Source organism: Canis aureus, chromosome 7, assembly GCF_053574225.1.
Source record: "Canis aureus isolate CA01 chromosome 7, VMU_Caureus_v.1.0, whole genome shotgun sequence".
Classification (NCBI taxonomy): Eukaryota; Metazoa; Chordata; class Mammalia; order Carnivora; family Canidae; genus Canis; species Canis aureus.
The window spans coordinates 6,689,092-6,708,582 of NC_135617.1; the positions used below are offsets into that span (position 1 = coordinate 6,689,092).

The following is a 19,491-nucleotide window of genomic DNA, read 5'->3' on the forward strand; positions in this document are numbered from 1 at the left end:
AGCACAGATAAATATTTACAGAGAAACACTAATACTTTAAAAAACTAGCCTTTGGAAGACATTTTTGAATTAAAATTTTTAAACAAGATTTATTTATTTATTCATGAGAGACACACGAGAGAGGCAGAGACAGCCAGAGGGAGAAGCAGCCTCCCCACAGGGGATGTGGAACTCGGTCCCAGGTCCCTGGGATCATGCCCTGAACCATCCAGGCATCCCTAATTTAAAATTCTTAAAACGTTAAAACCAACATGAGTTTCAGTTTTTTTTTTTTTAAAGATTTTATCTATTTTTTAATGAGAGATTGAGAGAGAGAGAGAGAGAGAGAGAGAGGCAGAGACACGGGCAGAGGGAGAAGCAGGCTCCATGCAGGGAGCCTGACATGGGACTTGATCCCAGGTCTCCAGGATCACACCCTGGGCCAAAGGCGGTGCTAAACTGCTGAGCCACTGGGGCTGCCTGAGTTGCAGTTTTTAATGCTATACCTTTCATATGAAAAGATCTAGCAAGGTAAAACAGAAAAAAAATTACTAGATAAGCAGTCCTATTCTAGGAATTTTTGATGTAGGATTTTGAATTTAAGCAAAGTCTCCAAAAGCATGCACATTAATACAAATAATAAAAACCATGACAGGTCAAGTACATTTTATTTCTAATGCTTCTGATATGACCGGCTGTTTATTTTTAAAATATTCAAGGCTAGTTATTAAAAATGTGTATAAGTGTTTTTCGTATATCCATATGTAAGGTTTCTCCTGCTATCTAAAAGCAGAGCATTCCTGTGAAAGCTCTAGTAAGGCGAAACTGTGTGAGGTATCTGGTATCCCCCACTTTCTGCCACTTTGCTTTCACAAAAGACCTACATTAATACCTGTTTTCATTCACCAAAAGAAATCCGAAGAGGATTTTTGTTTTTCTAAGAAAGCCCTAACACAGGTCTTGCATAAAAGCAAAGTGATATAACAGGAACCTTCAGAAAGCAGGGGATACCTGTGGTAATTTTGGATGCATAATAATATGAATTCAGTCCCATCACATCTTACTCAAGGGGCCGTATCAGTTTTGTTTGCCTGTTTGTTTTTAAAAGCCCCACCGCAAAAATAAATAAATAAATAAAATAAATAAAAATAAAAATAAAAGGCCCACCGCAATAAGAAAGCGTGCCACTTAGTGAGAAGTTCCTATACAATGAACGAACAGGGTTTTCCCGGAGCCCAAATGAGGTTTGTGATTCCTTTGGCCCCATATAGCACTAATTATGTCTAGCAATGTCAAAGGTGATCTGGTAAATGTAATAAAGATTAGAGAAAGTGCTTTGGATGAACAATAATGGACCATCATTCCTGACTGAGATTTGGCATTTTAGTTTGCATGGAAAACTATACTCTTTTACGGAGTAATTAAGCAGGTTGAGTAAGTACTGAGTAAATATGCAGGTTGAATGCAAACAATTCTGTACTTTATTTGGGCATACAGGAGTTTAGATTGATCAAATACTGGTGGAAATAATGTAGAATAATGGGCCTAAAAATCTTTTTGTTTGTAAATTTCTACCACAAATTCTTTTTTTTTTTTAAGATTTTATTTATTTATTCATAGATACACAGAGTCAGAGGCAGAGACACAGGCAGAGGGAGAAGCAGGCTCCATGCAGGGAACCTGACGGGACTCGATCCCTGGTCCCCAGGATCACGCCCTGGGCCGAAGGCAGGCACCAAACTGCTGAGCCACCTGGGCTGCCCCTCTACCACAAATCCTAACACAAATTTCTCTCTCCCTCTTCCTTTCTCTTTCTCCCAAACTTGAACAGTTACATTGTGAGAAGCAGTTTCAATAATGTAAGCTCTTTCATAGTTAATCTATGATCACATTAATGTCAACATGTCACTAATTCAAATATGGAAGTGTTCAATGATACAAGTGAACTGAATTAGAAGTGTGTTTTCTGGGGAAAGGGAAGAATTTTTTCCTTTCTATTTGTTGAATTACAACTTCTTATTATAGAGGATTTTTGCCAGCTTACTCATTCAGAGTTTGAAAGCTTGTCTGTTTATAGGAAAGTACACCTGAACCATAACACAACAGTATCACAGAAATTTTAACTTTACGAAAATTCTCCTGACAACAAATCCATCCAGCTAGTATGGATTGTTTCCTATGTGCACGGCCCTATGCTTGGATCTCTGGGAATACAGGAATAAATACTGTCTTCACTCTCAGGCAAGAAGGACCACTAAGGCTAGTTACACATTTGCTTTGATATCAAACACTATGCTAAGCAGTCTCGAGTACATCATCTCAATGAATTCCTACAACAGTTTTGGGAGGGATGGAGTCTTAGACAATTGCACAAAAGCTATCACCTATGCCCAATGATATTCAGACTACTACTCATAAATTAGGGTGGGTGGGCGGGGGGGGGGAGACACCTGAGTGGCTCAGCGGTTGAGTGTGTGCCTTCGGCTTAGGGCATGATCCCGGGATCCAGAATTGAGTCCCATATCAGGCTCCTTGCAGGAAGCCTGCTTCTCCCTCTGCCTGTCTGCCTGTGTCTCTGCCTCTCTCTCTCTCTCTGCCTCTCTCTCTCTCTCTCTCTGTCTCTCTCTCTCTGTGTGTGTGTGTGTCTCTCATGAATAAATTAAAAAAAAAAGATAGGGTGGTGGGGCTGCAGATATTTATGCACCAATATAGAGACATGCCAATATTTTTACAACTGGAGTAGCTTTCTTGGTGTGTAAAGGCTGAATGTCTTGTATTCAAATGATTTTAACACAAGGTAAGAAACTGATGGGGGCAATGAAAAAAAAACAGAAATAACTCCTATGTGATTACAAAAAAAAGAAGGATTTCTGATTGGGAGAAAGTGTCAGGGAAACTTCCTGGAGGAGGTGATGCTCAAGCTGGGTTCTGAAAAATGGGCTGAATTTGAAGCATGTGGCAATGGCTGACATTAGGGCTAGAGGAGAAAAGGAACTGCCAGCAAAGTCAATGAGTGAGCCAAGGCAGGGTGCCAAGAACATATGGGGTGTGTACTGGACAAGAACAGGCTCTAGAAATACAGATTGGAGTTGGACCAGAGAGAGAACTGACTGGCAGGTCAAGAAATAAAAAAAGCTGGTGAGCAAATTAATTAACAGATTTGGAGGCATGATGTGATCTGGCAGGAATGTGTAAGATGGAAAGGAGGGAAAAGACTAGAAAGGGACAAAATCAGGTAGTTCTTATGTAATCAGCCAACTAATTCTTAGAGGCCCTCCAGGAGGCGTTCCTAGACATGCCTCCCCCCGTCCTCCAGCCTCAGTTAGGTGCTCCTTCTCCACTCTCTACAAGGCCACTGGTTGGCTCCTGTCAGCTCACCCCTTCCATATGCACCTGGTGCTGCCTCGCCAGACTCTGAGGCACAGTTTTTTATGTGAGGCATGGCTGAGGGTCAACACTTGTAGAATCGCTGAACTCCATTTTCTTTTCTTTCTTTACACCTACTTAATTTAAGGGAGAAAGAGAAAGCACCTGTGAGTGAGAGGGAAGGGCAGAGGGAAAGGGAGAGAGAGAATCTCAAGCAGACTCCTCACTGAGCGCAGAGCCTGACTTCGGGCTCCAACTTACAACCCTGAGATCATGACCTTAGCTGAAATCAAGAGTCAGGAGCTCAACCAACCGAGCCACCCAGGCACCCCTAAACTCCATTTACCAATATAGATCTGAGCTATGAAATATCAAGCTGAAGGCAATATGGTTTCTTTGATTGGAGACATTTGTCACAGTGGATTAGGAAGGCATATGGGACTTTATTTAGAATGGAATCTGATTCTCTTTTTTTTTTCTCTCTCTTTTTTTAAAGTAGGCCCCATGTTTAGAGTAGTGTGGGGTTTGAACACATGATCCTGAGATCAAGAGTTGCATGCTCTACTGACTGAGTCAGCTGAGCTCCCTGTCAAATGGCATCTGATTCTTGATGCCAAGTGGTAAGATGAGATTAAATTCAGTCTCCTTTTCCTTTCTTGCCTTCACTGCAAGTTGCCTGGCAGGGAGTAAGGCTGGATAAACAGTCCATGAATGAGGTCTTGAAAGCCTGAGACGGAGGAGTAAAGGTGAAACAGAGGGGAGAAGAAAGATGAGAACAAGTGAGGGGCAACAAGAACAGAAGAACCACCAGGATTTTGCAGCTGAGAAGGTAGGAAAAAGCCAGAGGGGACACTTAATACAAACCCAGAAGGGTGAGGTCAGAGGACTAGGGGACCTTTGAAAAGAAAACAGCAGAAGTACACTTTGAAGGGAAAGAAGAAAAAAGCTGCGAGCTGTCTTGCACCACTGTCCTGAGCTGATGATGTCCACAGGACCTCTAGAGGATGACCACCACCAGCAGTGGGAAGCTTGAAACTGGAGATCTTCATTTTTAACAAAACATTTCTTATTTGTTGGGGGAAAGTTTCAGAGTCATCATTTATAAAAATTTGTACCTAAATTTTTATAAAGACCTGTCTTTACCTTTGCCACTCCTAGTCTCTTGAACCAGAGCCTCCTTGCTAAATGCAGCACTACCCTATCAAGGTAAGAGGTCTGCAACAAAGAGAAAGGCTGACCGCCTCTACCTTCTATTCCCTGCAAATCAAATACAGATCTTCCTCAACTTATGAAAAGTTGAAAAACCCATCATATGTTGAAAATAGCATTTGGTAGAAAATGCATTCAATCCACCTAATCTACTGAACATCACAGTATAACATAGCCTAACTCAAACATGCTCAAGATACTTAACATTAGCCCACAGGCTAATGGGCAACATCGGCTAACACAAGGTCTGTTCTACAATGAGAGTTGAACACCTCATGTAATTCATGGAATGTAAATGTGCCAAAAGTAAAAACCAGAATGGCCTGGGTGGCTCAGTCGGTTAAGCAGCAGCCTTCCACTCAGGTCATGATCTTGGGATCAAGCCTCTCACCACCCCCTGCTGAGCAGGGAGCCTGCTTCTCCCTCTGGGCCTCCTCCTCTCCCCTCGGGGATGCCAGCACATTTTCTCTCCCTCTCTCAAATAAATGAATAAAGTCTTTAAATTAAAAAAATATTTTTTTTAACCAGAATGACTATATGGATACAGAATGGTTGTGAGTGTATCACAGTGAGTGACTGCCACTACCCAGCATCACCAGAGGGTATCATAGAGCCAGCCGATCGCTAGCCCTGGAAAAGATAAAAACTCAAAGTACGGTTTCTACTGAATATGCTTTCACACCATCAGTAAACTTGAAAAACTTTAGGTTGAACCATTGTGAGTCAGGGCCACTTACACTCAAGACCCTTTGTGTGATTCTGAAATACTTTTCTGTTAATCTGAGCACCCAAAGAGGCAGTGGCTAAGGGCAGTGCAGAGAAGAGGTTCAAATACTCTCTTGGCAATTCACAGCTATGTGACCTCGGCCAGGATTGTAATGCCTCCGGGCTTCAGTTTCCTCATCTGTAAAATAGGGATGGTCATAATTGGCTTATCCGATTGTTCTGATAATTACATAACACAATTCGTGTAAAGTGCTTTCGCATGGCACCCGGCCCTTAAGAAAAACTGAACTAGTACCCGGGCCCTGTGTCATGAAAAGATCCAATAAAAATTCTCCCATGAATAAAAAACTGCATTAAAAAAAAAGAAATTGCAAATGAAAGGGAATGATGTCTATTTAGTGTTTCCATAAATTCTGGAAGTTAAAATTGAAATCTTTTTTAAATGAAAAAGAATTTTTATTAGGTATTTCATGGGATATCAGGTATGCCAAGTCAACGACTAATCAGAGTTTTATAGATCCTCAAAATAGGCCACAAAGAGAGTGCTTCTTGCTTCTCTACCAAGTTATAATAATTCTAAATCAGAGATGGGAGACCTGCCGTGGCAGGCGTGGGAACGGACAATAAAAAGGCTTCGTAGGGACGAATGATGTACTGTTCTGTATGCTGTTGCACAGAGGTGGGCTTCTTTATGTGTTTGTTGGGGCCCTGCCTATGGGCTGCCCAGAGTCCAGGTACGAGCCATGCGACCGTGGCAAGACCCCCCGGGTCATCACTCGCGTTCAGTAAAGATTTCCAAGCTTCTGTTAGACGCCGCGCACTTGACAACCGTCCAGGGTGGAGCGAGCCCCCCTCCCCGGCAGCGTGCACAGGACCCCGGTCTCCTTCCCGCCGCACGAAGGCGGCGCGCAGCAGGGAGGCCCCGGGCCCCGCGGGGGGAGCCTCGCCTCCCGGGCCGACCCGGCCTCCCCGGCCCGCGGCGCCCCCTGCTCCACAGGCTGAGGCCGGGACCCGGCGCAGCAGCAGCAGGAGCAGGAGCAGGAGCAGGAGCAGGAGCAGGAGCAATGCCCCCGCCCGCCCGCCCCCCAGCCCGCCCGCCGCGCCCGGCCCGCCGGCGTCTCCATGGTAACCGTACACAAACCACCTACCCGGGGCGCCGGGGCCGCCCGCCTGCAGAGCCAGGTCGCCGCTGGGCGGGCGGAGCGGGACAGGAAATGAGCTGGGAGCGGGCGCAGGGAAGGGGGCTTCCGGCCGGCCCCGAAGCCCCCGTGATTCGCGCTGGTGACTGCACCGCGGCGGAGGCTCAGCGCATCCCTCAGCTTCCCGGAGGGAGGCGGCGGCAGCCCGGGAGGAGCGGCGGGGCGGGGCCGGGGCCGGGAGGGGCGGGGCCGGGCCGGGAGGCGGGGCCGGGCCGGGAGGGGCGGGGCCGGGCCGGGAGGGGCGGGGCCGGGAGAGGACGGACGGGAGGCCTCCCGGCGCTGCGCGCCCACTGGGCCTGCGCGGCGCCCGCCTCCCCGCCCCCCCCCCACCCCCTGCAGCGCATGCGTAGGAACGCGGAGGCCGCGGGCTGGCAGGTGCAGAGCCCGCAGGCCTGGCTGCGGCGGGAGGATCCTGGACGCGATCTCCGCCTGGAGACTGGGATGGGGAGCGGTTCCCTTTTAAATCGGCAGCTTACCTGGGCGGCTCAGCGGTTGAGCATCTGCCTTTGGCTCAGGTCCTGATCCCTGGATCCTGGGATCCGGTCCCACCTCGGGCTCCCTGCATGGAGCCTGCTTCTCCCTCTGCCTGGGTCTCAGCTTCTCTCGCTGTGTCTCTCATGAATAAATACATAAAACCTTAAAATAAATAAATAAAAAAAATAAAAATCAATCAATCAACCAAACAGCAGCTGACCGAAACACATTTGTTGAGACCTTAGGAGACCTCAGCACCTCTGTTAGGACAGCAGCTTAGTGCTTAGGGTTAAGAACCAGGATTTGCTGATTCAAGTTGCCCCTCTGTACAGCCTGGAACTCCTTGCCAAGCCTCTCCGTTCGCTCACTGTAAAGTGGAGAGAACTAGTGCTGCCTAGCTGGGTCTTGGGGTCACCGCGAAGACTGAACGGAAAAACAGGTATAACGCGCTATGTACATGGCAATCAATGAATGTTAAACTGTTAGTTATTTTTAAGCCTTTGCCTGGGTGCAGCACTTCAGAGTTTACAAGGGGTATTTTATTGTATATTTTCTTTATTTTTAATATAAAGATTTTATTTACTCATGAGAGACAGAGAAAGAGAGGCAGAGACACAAGCAGAGGGAGAAGCAGGCTCCATGCAGGGAGCCGGATGCAGGACTCGATCCCTGGGGTCACGACCTGAGCCAAAGGCAGATGCTCAACCACTGAGTCACCCAGGGACCCCCTTATATTTTCTTTTCAAGCGTCCCCACCACTCTGAAGTAGCAAGCCTGGCATCCCCATTCACAGGGGACAGAACTGGGGACAAGGTATAGTGAATGCCAGTGGTAGATTCAAGTCTAGGCATTGGGCAAACATTTTTTGTACTTACTGTGCCATCACAGTTGCTTGGCAAAAAGAATCCCATTTATATGTTTCTGGTTTAAATTCCATTCTCCTATTAGACCATTCAGCAACACTTTACAGTGTGAAGTACAAGTGAGACCATAATCGCTCTCCATTCGGGTTTGCACCACGTTTTATAAATATGGGGATTTTTCAGCTGAAGTGTTGTCAACATAAAAAAATGCCACATGCCTTGGTGCTAAGTATCTTGTAAAGAATAATTAGATTGAAAATTTTTTTGAGCACATATGCGTAGGGCATCCTGCTCGTGGGAAATGATACGAACCTGAACTAAAGGAAAGTATTCTTCAGAGTATCCAAGAGGATGTACTTTATCAGTTGATTGGGGTAATTCTAAGGCCCAAAACAAAGTATTTGTTTTCTTCCAGGTTGAAATTTTTTCCAATGAGTCAACATGTCATCACATCATCAAGACTCTTTTAGTGGCCGCTGAACTCCATTATGCAAAGGGATTTTTGCCCATTTAATAGAAGTCCATAACTAGTATTTTGAATTCACAACTTGTGATTAAAATGCAACGTTATTTTTGTCTCTCAAAGCTGTTTTAAGATATATTCAGTGTTGGTTACCTTCCCCTGCCCCTAGATGAAAGTTGGGTAGAGCCCTTGTATTTTCTGCTCATTTTTAGGTAACTGATACTCCTATGGTAACTAAATCTCAACCACAGCTTCATTCCAAAATTACAATGTTGAATACAAGATATAAACAAATGCATCAAACTTTACTTGAAAATAAGACTTCATCCCCCTTTCCTGCCTCAGGTCTCCAGATGACCTTCCCAGCAGGGATGTAGTTGGCTGAGGCTCACCACAGTAGAGGCCACCTCAAGACCCAGCCTGGGTGGAGGTGGGCCAGAAGTGGGGAGAAAAGAAGCAGGAGATGGAGCACTTCTTCCCAGATTTGAATAGCTTTGAGCTTGCTGTGGACAGCAAGCCCATGTGGCTCTCTCCTGGTTTCTTCAGCATTTCCTATTAATGAAGACCTCTTTCCAGGGGATTCTTCAGGTGGATTCCAAGCTATCACACTGCTTGTTTACAGCTCCTTCTCTGACCCTAGAAATCTAGGGCTTACTCCAACCCCTTTAGATGGATCCCAAGATGGCACCATACCTTGTCCAAGAAAAACCACAGACATCTCTTGCCCCAGTGACTCTGAGAATGCAGCCCCCACCTCTCCTATGAGCCCCCATCCTGTCACAGGATGGAACTTTAGCTTTCCCAGAGTGAGTCGAACTCCAGGCCTCTGGACTCCCTAACTGCAGCCTCTGGAAGGCTCCTCTGGGAAGCCCTCTCACTGGGTTTGAGATGAAGGGGGTGGCACCCCCCACACTCCTCTCCAAAGAAATTTCCTCACCCGTCCTGCCCCTGCATTCTCTGACTCCGCATTTTTAGCCAAAGGGACCAAAGGGTCCAGGCAGTCTAGATATTGCTTTGTAACTCACCCTAAGGAGACTTTGCCTCACCTTCACTTTGGAACTAATGATTATTCACTTACCATCTCAGCTGAAACTGCAGTTTAAAAAGCTGTTGTGCAGCCAATTACTAACTATGGTCTTGCACCCAGGGTCTTGGTCTAAAATACACAAGTAAGCTCGCTCCTGGAGCCGGAAGCTGGCCAACTCAGTTGGCCAGGAAATGTCTGCCAAGCAAATTAGAACAATTGAAAAGAGTGACAAGGGCTGAATTATAGGAAGCAATCATTTAAAGCACTAAAGCTGCCCAGCTTACCTCACTGAAGGACATGACATGAGAAAACATTGAGGCTATGGTAGCAAAGGCCTATTATACTGACCCGGCTATTCCTTCCTGCTCACCTGATGGCTATTTAACAGAATTTGACATAATGAAAATTTTAAGTGGAGTTGTTTTTGAAACAAAATTGCTATTTTCTTTGCTTTAGAAAGATTGAAGAGGAAAATAAAATATTGATTGTAAGCATCTGACATTTATAAAGCACTTTATAATTTCCGAATTGCTTCCATTTGGAGCATTTCATTTTCATTGTCTTATTCGGAGTTTACAACTAACCCGCGAGGTGATTCGTTCAGGGATTATTATCCCAATTTGAAAGTGGAAAAACATTGAGGTTCAGAAAGAGTAAGTGATCTGCCCACTGTCACAGAGCTAGTAAAGTGATCTGAGACCTGGTGTTTTTGATTCTTAGATCCCACGTGCCACCTGCCATTGTACACGGGAAACACAGTTTTTCAGGCTGAGGCCTCTTGTGCATTGAGAGGTACTTCCCAGGCTGCTGTAACTGCTAAGATGTGTCCTTTATTTTCTCCTTTCACATATCTCAGAGTACATTCTGTGTGGGGCTCTCTTAAGTTCTAAGAGGAACTTAATCTTTACGTTGACTTGAAAATTTCTGCGGACTTTTGGATTTTGAATCAAGATGAGAATTACGTAAGTGGTAGCATGGGTAATACTACGATCCTACACACTCTAAGATGCAAAAATGCAACGAAATGTTGAACTTATACTTTTATCCACAGACTATCAGTAGATTTTATAGTTCACATTGCAGTGTACATCACTCACACCTCATGTTTAATATCTAAAAGCTTATCTTGGTTTCTATATTAGATATATTTTTTAAAAGATGCATGTTAAATACATAACACTCGCAATTCCCCCGATGATTTTTATGACCATAACAGAGATGGACTCACAGAGGGAAAAGAAAAATTGCTTCTAAAAAAAAAAAAAAGAAGAAGAAAAATTGCTTCTGGCATAGAATAAAAAATCACCAATTTAGAATTCCAACATTCACTTCAAGACACTTTCTGCTTTTGTCAATATAGAATTTCGGTGCTTTAATTATATTTATCACATAATGTCTGTGAGGAGTTCATCAAATTGATAGCCTAGGCAATCTCTGCATACAAATTTCAAGGTAACAAACACATTAAAAATGCAACTTGGTGGAAATTTACAATGCGAGGAAAATTAGCCAACTTCATGGAACTGCATAGATACGGGACTGTAGAATGGTCCTAAAACTTATCAGCTGAAAAAGATTACATGAAAATTCTCTCTTTAATGGGGCTCAGCCCTTACCTGCGCATCTGAAGTATTACTTTGCCTTTAAGCACATCATCCCCACCACAGCAGCTGTATCATCCCAGGCTGCGTTCTCAGGAAGCATCAAGTCAAATTGTTGCTAGGGATGTAATGAAAGAAGGTTAATTTTTTTTAAAGATTTTATTTGTTTATTCATGAGACACAGAGAGAGAGAGAGAGAGAGAGGAAGAGACAGAAGCAGGCTCCCTGCAAGGAGCCCGATGTGGAACTCGATCCCGGATCCCAGGATCACGCCTTGGGCCAAAGGCAGACATGCAACCGCCGAGCCACCCAGACGTCCCAAATGAAGGTTAATTTAATCAGCAGTTTATTACAGAGTCTCTGACTACTTGGTATTTCATTGGAGGGGAGAGGGTTCTAGTTTTCAGGGACTGAGTCAGTAGGAGTCTTCGAATTGCTTCATCTTAAACAACTGCCAAAGTCCCTCTTATATGTTGGAAGAGACCTCCTAAGACAATCAGAAACCAGCTTTTTTTTTTTTTTTTTTTGTCAACCTCATCTGTGAGGCATTACTGAGTGAGCATGTCTGGGAGCTTGGGGCTGCAAATAACAGAATACCCCATCAAAAGTAGCTTAAACACCAAGGACATTTATTATTTTAACCATAAGCCTCGAGGTGGGCTGCTTCAGGGTTGATCCTGCAACTCAGGGATGGCATTAAGAAGTGTCAGTCACAGCTCACTTTCCAACATGATTGGCCAAGAGGAGTTGATTTGGAGAATTTGTGATGTATTTATTTTGCTTATTGACAGAGATCAGTGCATTGTAGACATGTATAAAATCAAATGTAATGATTTCCAAAAATTAAAGCTAATGTATATTTTATTGAACCTTTTCTCAAATGAATAACCAACATAAGGCATTAAAAAATCTCTAGGTCTGGGTAGCCCCAGTGGCTCAGTGGTTTAGCGGCACCTTCAGCCCAGGGCATGATCCTAGAGACCTGGGATTGAGTCCCACGTCGGGTTCCCTGCCTGGAGCCTGCTTCTCCCTCTGCCTGTGTCTCTGCCTCTCCCTCTGCCTGTGTCTCTGTCTCCGTGTGTGTTTGTGTGTGTCTCATGAATAAATAAATAAAATCTTAGAAAAAGAAATCTCTAGGTTGAAGTATATTGACATCAAATGGATCTCAAACACTCCCTCTTTAAGACTGAGGCCAGCGTGCTTGGGAAGGTAGGAGGTCTAATCACTATAGAGAGACAAAAACTCAGCTATATCTTCATCTTTCTGCAGGAAGTGTTTCATATTAGACAAACAATTTGGGTTTATGCAAGATTAATAATAATCAAGGATTAGGTAATTAAGCAAATTCATTCAAAATCAGCTTTGTCCCTTGGCCTTCAATCCACTGATTTTTTTTCTTTTTCCTCATGTCATTCTCAGTACTGTGCTTGGGGAGGGATCTGTTAATGCACCTGCAGCAGTTTGGGGGCAGGATTGTTGAATAAAGATTGTTGTAAATTTAAAAAAAAAAAGAAGAAGAAGAAGAAGTGTCAGTCATGGGGACGTCTGGGTGGCTCAGGGGTTGAGCATCTGCCTTTGGCTCAGGGTGTGATCCTGGGGTCCTGGGATCGAGTCCCGTATCGAACTCCCTGCATGGAACCTGCTTCTCCCTCTCCCTGTGTCTCTGCCTCTCTCTGTATGTTTCTCACGAATAAATAAAATCTTAAAAAAAAAATAGAAAAGAAGAAGTGTCAGTAATGCCTCCCCACTTGGTCACGGATGGCTGGGGCAGCGCTGAGCTGTGCAGTCTCACATGATAGGATCTCAAAGCAGGGAAGAGAGAGGCAGGGCCCTCCCCACTTACATCTCTTTACCCAGGAAAGGGGAAAATTTCCCAGAAGCCCTTTGGGTGTGTTGTCCTCACATCTCACTGTTCAGAACTGTGTCACATGCCCACACAGCAGCCCCTGCCAGGGATGAATGGATTACTCTTACTATGATTGACTTACATCAATCACGGTTCACCCCTTGGGATTTGGGGGAGGATTTCATCTTCTCCGCACACTTTGCTGCTGCAACCTGAACCTAACTGAAGTTCTTTGCAGCATCTGTTGGGTAGATGCTGACAACATCCACCACGATGGTCTGGGTGAATGTAACCTAATGAAGAGTGTCTCGTAATAAGAGATTTTGAAGTCAGCTCATTCTCACTGGAACAAGAGAGCTGAAAGTAATGCCGAGGCCAAGGGCTCTAGTCTGGTGCTAACTCTCAAGACCATGGTCCATGGTCCATGGTCTCACCTCTGTTCATCCTAGCTGCCATTTGAATCACCCGGGGAGCTTCAAAAGCCAGCTCTGCCCAGCGCCCCAGAAGTTCTGATTCTGTTGCAGGAGAGAAGGCCTCAGAAGAATGGGTTTTGTGGTTTTTAGAGCTGTGGAAGATGCTGGAAGCTGCAGCAGCCATCGTGGAGAGCCCCAGCCCTGCCCAAGGCCAGAGCTCTCCAGCCTAAGGGCTTCAGCCAGCACCCAGCAGGAAGCAGAGGTGTAAAGAGTCCTTGGGTTTCATAGAATAGGACTCTGCATGACCCAGAGATGGAAAAAAAGGATCTCACTGACTCTCGCACTATCCTCGACCTCCCTTTGTTCCCATGCCGTCTTGGGCACTTTTTGTATCTAGTCTCCAACTGGCTCCTCAGACCCCACTCTATTCTCCCCCTGCTCTGAGGCCACCCTACATTCAGCAACCAAAGGAACTGTCGCAGACCACCTTCCGGGACGTGCCTGCCTCTGCTCAGCGTCTGCCTGCAGACCACCAAAGGAAATCCAGATCCTTCCTCTGCGGTCTGTACTACAGCCTGTACTTCCACTTTATTATAATAACTAGGATCTATCTGAGAGATCTAACAGACCCTGTGCTAAGCACCTGGATGACATTAAATCAGTAAATCTTCCAACACTAAAAGCACAGCTATTATCCTCACTTTACATGCATGGAAATTGAGGTTTAGTGCCCTCACTAGGTCAGGTCACACAGGTGGTGAAAATGGTGGCTCCAGGAGTCAGGCCCAGCTGGTCTGAGCCCAGGGGCCGCATCCCTAAGCACACACCACATGCTCAGCCAAGCCGACTACTGCGGTCACCTGGACTCTCCCTGCATCTCCCCCGCTCTACACTTTCCGCTCTGGGTGGGGCCTCGCCCTTAGAAAGTCTGGGCGCTCAGCGATGATGCTTATGGAACCCTAGAACAATCGCAAGGAGGCATCTACCTTGGAGTAATCCACAGGAGAGACAGAGAAGATGAACTATACCTGCCCACCCCCTCCTGCCTCCTGTCTCCCATTGGTCAGGCTCATGGTGGATCGAGTCTGGATGCTTCTGCGGCTTTTTGGACAGTGCCCCACAGCCTGGAAAGAAGAGCAGTGCCTCGGACTGAGGAGGCCCAGAGGCCAAAGTCGGAAGGGACAGGCTGCAGGCCTGGGTGAAGTAGAGGGAGAGTGGGCTGGGGGGTGAGGCCGGGGTGGAGGTCACTCAACGGCCCAGAGCAGGTGAGGGTAGTTTGAGGCAGAAGTGAGAAATGTGCTACGGTAGACAGAGTCCTGAGCTGGGAGTTAGGACACCTTAACTCAAATGCTGCTTCTGCCACTGTTCCCTGGGTGCCTGTGAGCACATCACCTGATAGCTGCCATGTTCCCACCTGTGAGATGTGGAGGTTGAACGGAATGACCCTCGAGAGACAGCCAAGCTCTAGAATTTTCCAGAATGGGAGAGGCTGTGGTCAGAGACAGGGGCCTGAAGTTTAGATATTTTGAAGGTGACTCAGTTGTGACAGCCAGATAATGAGGTCCACGGTGTGGCCTGGCGGGCTGCTGCTGGGGCAAGTGAGGGTGATGGGGGGTACTGACAGAGCGGGGAGAGAGGGAGAGAAGAACCAACCTGTTAGTATTTTGTTCCTCAAGACTCCTGAGCTATGCTAACAACACTTGTTTGCTGGTGTCACCCCCACAGAACCTGCAGCACCAGAAAAGGCTCTAACTCCCAGAGGCTCGAGGCTGCAGGACAGATAGGCCTCCTGCTTCTCTTGTGTGGTGAGAGCAGGGACTTGCCCTGAGAAGCAGCCCCCCAACTAGTCTGGAGACCCTGTGGGCTTGGCAAGGGTCACCCACGATACTGACTTTGCTGCTTTTGGGGGCTCTCAAATTCAGCTGATTTTTTTTAACGATATACTTAGGTACTATTGAGTTACCAGCCCAAGAATATATCATCTTGACGATATAACATGAAGGAAATGTAAATGGAGAAAAGAAAAGCGGAACTTAACTGTGGGAATTCAGGTGATCAAGGAGCTATAGAGCCCAGCTTCAGGCTTACATTTTCAGCCAGAAGGAATCCTAGCAGGCCCCAAATCTAATTGAAAGTATTTGGGCTTCTAATAGCAACCTCTTTAAGGGCTAAAGATGTAATGCACGGATCTTCATTGAGATGAGATTAGTCGTGCAGTTCTTCAAGCTATTCAGACAAAAGATATTACATAATAAATAGGGTATATACAATATTACCTACCAAGAATGCAGAAGAAATAGCCACAAAAAAAAAAAAAAAAAAAAAAAACCTCATGATAATCACTTGTGCACTCGCAAAGCACTTTTCTTCATCAGGGCTCAAAACACATTTCATAGAACTAAATACACCTACACCCACAGGTGAAGCAGAGGAAATCCGAATATGGCCTGGGACTGTATCAAGGGCTGTGATATTGTGCTGTAGGTCTGCAAGGTGTCACCTTTGGGGAAGCGGGCAAAGGGTGCGTGGCACTCTCAGAACCTCTCTCTATTATTTCTTACAACTGCATGTGAATCTACAGTGATCTCAAAATAAAAGGTCTAAAATAAACCACTTCGCTCTCTCACTTCCTATTTCATTTCTGCAAGACTCCTCGCAGCAAACATAGAAGAAATATGAATTGGGAAATAAACAGGATGATCATTTCACGATGCAGTACGGAAAAAAACCAATTTCTGTCTGGAACTTGGGAACCAGTGGGCTGGCCTTCCCTGACCACAGAAAGTGGATTTTAGCATTGAAAGTCTTAGCAGGGGAACCCTGGGTGGCTCGGCGGTTTGGCGCCTGCCTTTGGCCCAGGGTGTGATCCTGGAGTCCCAGGATCGAGTCCCATGTTGGGCTCCCGGCATGGAGCCTGCTTCTCCCTCCTCCTGTGTCTCTGCCTCTCTCTCTCTCTCTGTCTATCATAAATAAATAAATAAATCTTAAAAAAAAAAGTCTCAGCAAAATCACCCTTTCTTGGCGTTTCCTAAGTTCACACCCAGAGATTGTTCAAATGAACAGTGTGTCAATCACAGTTTTCTTAACATTTCATTTTTTAAAATTTCAGCTTCAGTGAGGTATAATTGACTTATAATTTTTTTTTTGACGTTTCAGTGTCACAGTTTCGATGAGGGTATAGAAAGAAACGGAAACTTTTCCCTTTTTCAACCATATTTGATGTTGAGAGCTCAAACTCAAATTAAGAGAAGGAATTTTTGGCATAGACACCAGTGTTCAAAGCAGCTCGTTTTCTATCAGGAGTGGAGACCCCGTGGCTCCACTGGCCGCAGCTCACCCTGGCCGCACAGGGTTCCCACCTCCCATGCCCTTTAATTAAGCTGCAGGGGACGGAGCCCCCAGCCAACCAGGGCTCACCGCATCACCCACCACCTCCCATTTCGGCCTAGCACCCACATTAAAGCTCTGCCAGGCTTTGCACTAAGTGGCTTAAGTTCTTAAGAAGCCATGTGACCGCACCTTGTACCAGCTGGTCCCCCAGAACAGCACCCGACAGAGTGCACTGCCCTTCTCCAGCCAGGACCCACCCTGGCGTCCTGATGCGCTGGGAGGAAAGCTCCTCCTGGAGGGAAGAGCATCATTTCATGGCCCCAAATGCTCAGTCCAGGAGTCCTATGCCCCACACCACCCTTGCTTTCAAGGACCTTTCCAAGAGGGAAGATTATTGCCTCTGTAGGAAACTCTGGAAGATGCTCTCAATCCTCTCTTTTTTGGTTATTGTGTTTTTTTGTTTTTTTTCTGTATGTTATACTTTTTGTTTCTTTGGGTCACAGGGAGGAGACCCCTGAGGAAAGGAGAATGGGAATGCCAAGCTAACTGGAATGGTAAGCCCCCGAGAGCAGGTGTTGTCCCTCTTGCTCACCTTTGGGTATCTTCAGTACAAGCATGGGAGCTGGAACGGGCCGATGTTCACCAGCTATTTGTTGAATAAGTGAACGATTGAATGTGGGCTTGCGAAGGTGATATTCAGGGTCAGAATATTATAATATGTAACCCTTATGATCCAGGATGTCTTTCCACTGACAGTCACCCCCGGTCTCCTGCCTGTTATTTCTGGGCTGCCCATGGCTCAGCCACCTCCCTGTGCTTAGGGACGAGCCCGCTCATGCTCCCCTGCTCCCCCGTTCTCACCATCTCAGGGCCCCTCGCTGCCCCAACTGCAGGATTGTATGGTCCTGTCATCTTCCCTACTGGTGCCACTCTGGGGTGGGACAGGCTCCCCTGATTCTATGACACCCGTCTCAGTGCCCTGAGGCTCAAAACCAGTTCACAGGCCTGGCTAAGAGTCAGACTCTCCTCCACCTATCTCACTTTCCGGTCACACCACTTTTTTCCCCTCTCCAAGTCAACAAACTCCTTCCTTTCCCATCAGCCAGAGCCAAAGGTCATCCTGCAAATCAACTCCTGCACACAGGTACCTGCAGAGGCCACTGGCTGGTGGCCCAGATCTCAGCAGAGTCCTATCCAGGAAAGAGCCCCGGGCTCAGGGCCTGGGGTCCAAGGTCAAGCCTCACGTCTTTCTTTCAACCATTTCATAATGTGAGAGAACTCGTGGGCTTCAGTTTCTGGGTCTGCAAAGTAAAATGGGCTTTAGCGGTCTCTGGTACCATGAGATTTATGAGGGAGAAGTGAAGACAAGAAACACAGGAAGGAGACCTAGTGGCCGGAAATCAACGCTTACTAGGAAAGGCATGGAAGGGAGTGGGCATGGGAGGAAACCGTCCACCCAGGAGCTCACGTAGCAAGTGCAGAGGTCAAAGACACCTCTCAGGGTAGCTTCACCACTCAGGTTCCAGGACCTTCGGCAGCTGGTAGAGCAGCTATGGCTCTTTTGTGCAGTCCTATAGGACAGCTGGCCATACTCCAGATTTTTTGTTTCTTTTATTGCTTGAGCTTTTGGTGTCATATCTAAGAATCCATTGCCAAACCCAAGGTCATGAAGATTTTTTTCCTGTTTCCTTTTAGGAGTTTCACAGTTTCAGCTCTTTGGCTCAATGTCTTCAACCCATTTGAGTTAATTCTCATACATAGTGCTGTAATGGTCACACTTCATTTGGGTGTAGTTTTCCAGTTGTCCCAGCTGTTGAGGAGGGGGAACGACTTGGCGGCAACCATACATTGTGTCACTGAAATGTCCTTTGACCCGGGACCAGGGGAGCCTGAGTGGAGAGTTTCAAGAAAAGGGGGGCTGTAAGATCCTGAGGGTGTGAGCTTAATGCACAGAGGAAGCAAAGCCTGCGCCCCCTGAGCCAGAACAGCGTCAGCAGACACCTGCGGCTGGCTGGCCTGAGGCTGGGGTGGGGTAGTGACAGAGAACAGGTGGCTTTGGGGCAGCAGCAAGGTCAAACCCCAGGAAGCAGCAGCAGTGGTAGCCTCAGGCCACCAGAGGGTGGAGCAGAGGAGGCTACCAGGTGCGAGCCCAGGGACAGGCCTCCGCTGTGCAGGTTTCCTCCAGAGGGGCCTCTGCGAGCAGAAGAAAGGATTTTGAGGACATGAGTTCCAGCATTTCCATTGGTGGGCCCTTGGAGCCAAAAACTATTTTTGTTACTTTTTGCCTGTCCTCCCCCAGGATGGCACAGCTTGGAGAAGCAAGAGTTACAATTAATTTCCCTTTTCAAAATGTGGTTCAAAAAAGAACATTCTGTTTCCAGGACCCCGGCTCTCTGTGAGAAATTCTATACTAGCATTCAAAATTAAGCCACATTTGCCAGAATGTAAGTTTCTTTCAATGGCTAATTTTTTTTTTAAGTGACTGCTTATGTCTATAGCAGAGAAAATAACAAAAAAGGAGGAGTAATTTATCTGAAAAATAGCAGTTTTAATTTTGGAAAGGGATTTCAGAGAGAACCCTATGTAGTTCTGTAATATTAATCTATTTTAAATTTTTCAAATGTCAAAAATAGAGTTTACATTTACTGCTACAAATTTGGTGAACGTTTTTCATTATGCACTAAGCAGAAAATTTGAAATTAAATGTACAGCAATGTTCAGACAAATGAAAAAATCCCCTCCCCCAGGCCATCCCTTGACATAACTAGGACAATCCAATATAATAACCCTCTAAAAGGATTAATTCTGCCTAAAACCAGCTCCTGAAAAAAAAAAAAAAAACACATGGCACTGTCTGAAACATTCTTGATAATGTGCACATCCTTATTACATTTGCAATCCACAAGCCTGGTGCTGACTCCGTCTTGGAACACTCTAGACAATACTGAATGAGGGAATCTTTACACTCAGAATCATAGGAGAACCTCAATAATAA

The 19,491-nt window shown here is 46.0% G+C and overlaps 1 protein-coding gene and 1 long non-coding RNA gene across 5 annotated transcripts in view; one reads left to right on the top strand and one right to left on the bottom strand.

Moving 5' to 3' along the window:
• Window positions 1-6,639, bottom strand: part of ARMC2 (armadillo repeat containing 2) — a 103,630-nt gene extending 96,991 nt beyond the window's left edge. For 2 of the 4 annotated variants that reach the window (XR_013382878.1, XM_077902852.1), the window contains exon 1: window positions 3,358-3,482. Coding sequence is in view for 1 of the 4 variants with exons in the window: in XM_077902852.1 (XP_077758978.1) it covers window positions 3,358-3,366 (9 nt within the window). In the remaining 3 variants the exon portion in view is untranslated. Of the gene's footprint in view, window positions 1-3,357; window positions 3,483-5,291; window positions 5,459-6,428 lie in introns of those variants that run through there. The other 2 variants (XM_077902854.1, XM_077902853.1) reach the window with 2 other exon arrangements.
• Window positions 6,442-9,792, top strand: LOC144317021 (uncharacterized). The gene is made up of 3 exons (XR_013382881.1): window positions 6,442-6,561; window positions 7,286-7,392; window positions 8,232-9,792. It is a non-coding gene; the product is annotated as an uncharacterized LOC144317021 (long non-coding RNA).
• The last annotated feature ends 9,699 nt before the right edge of the window (window positions 9,793-19,491 follow it).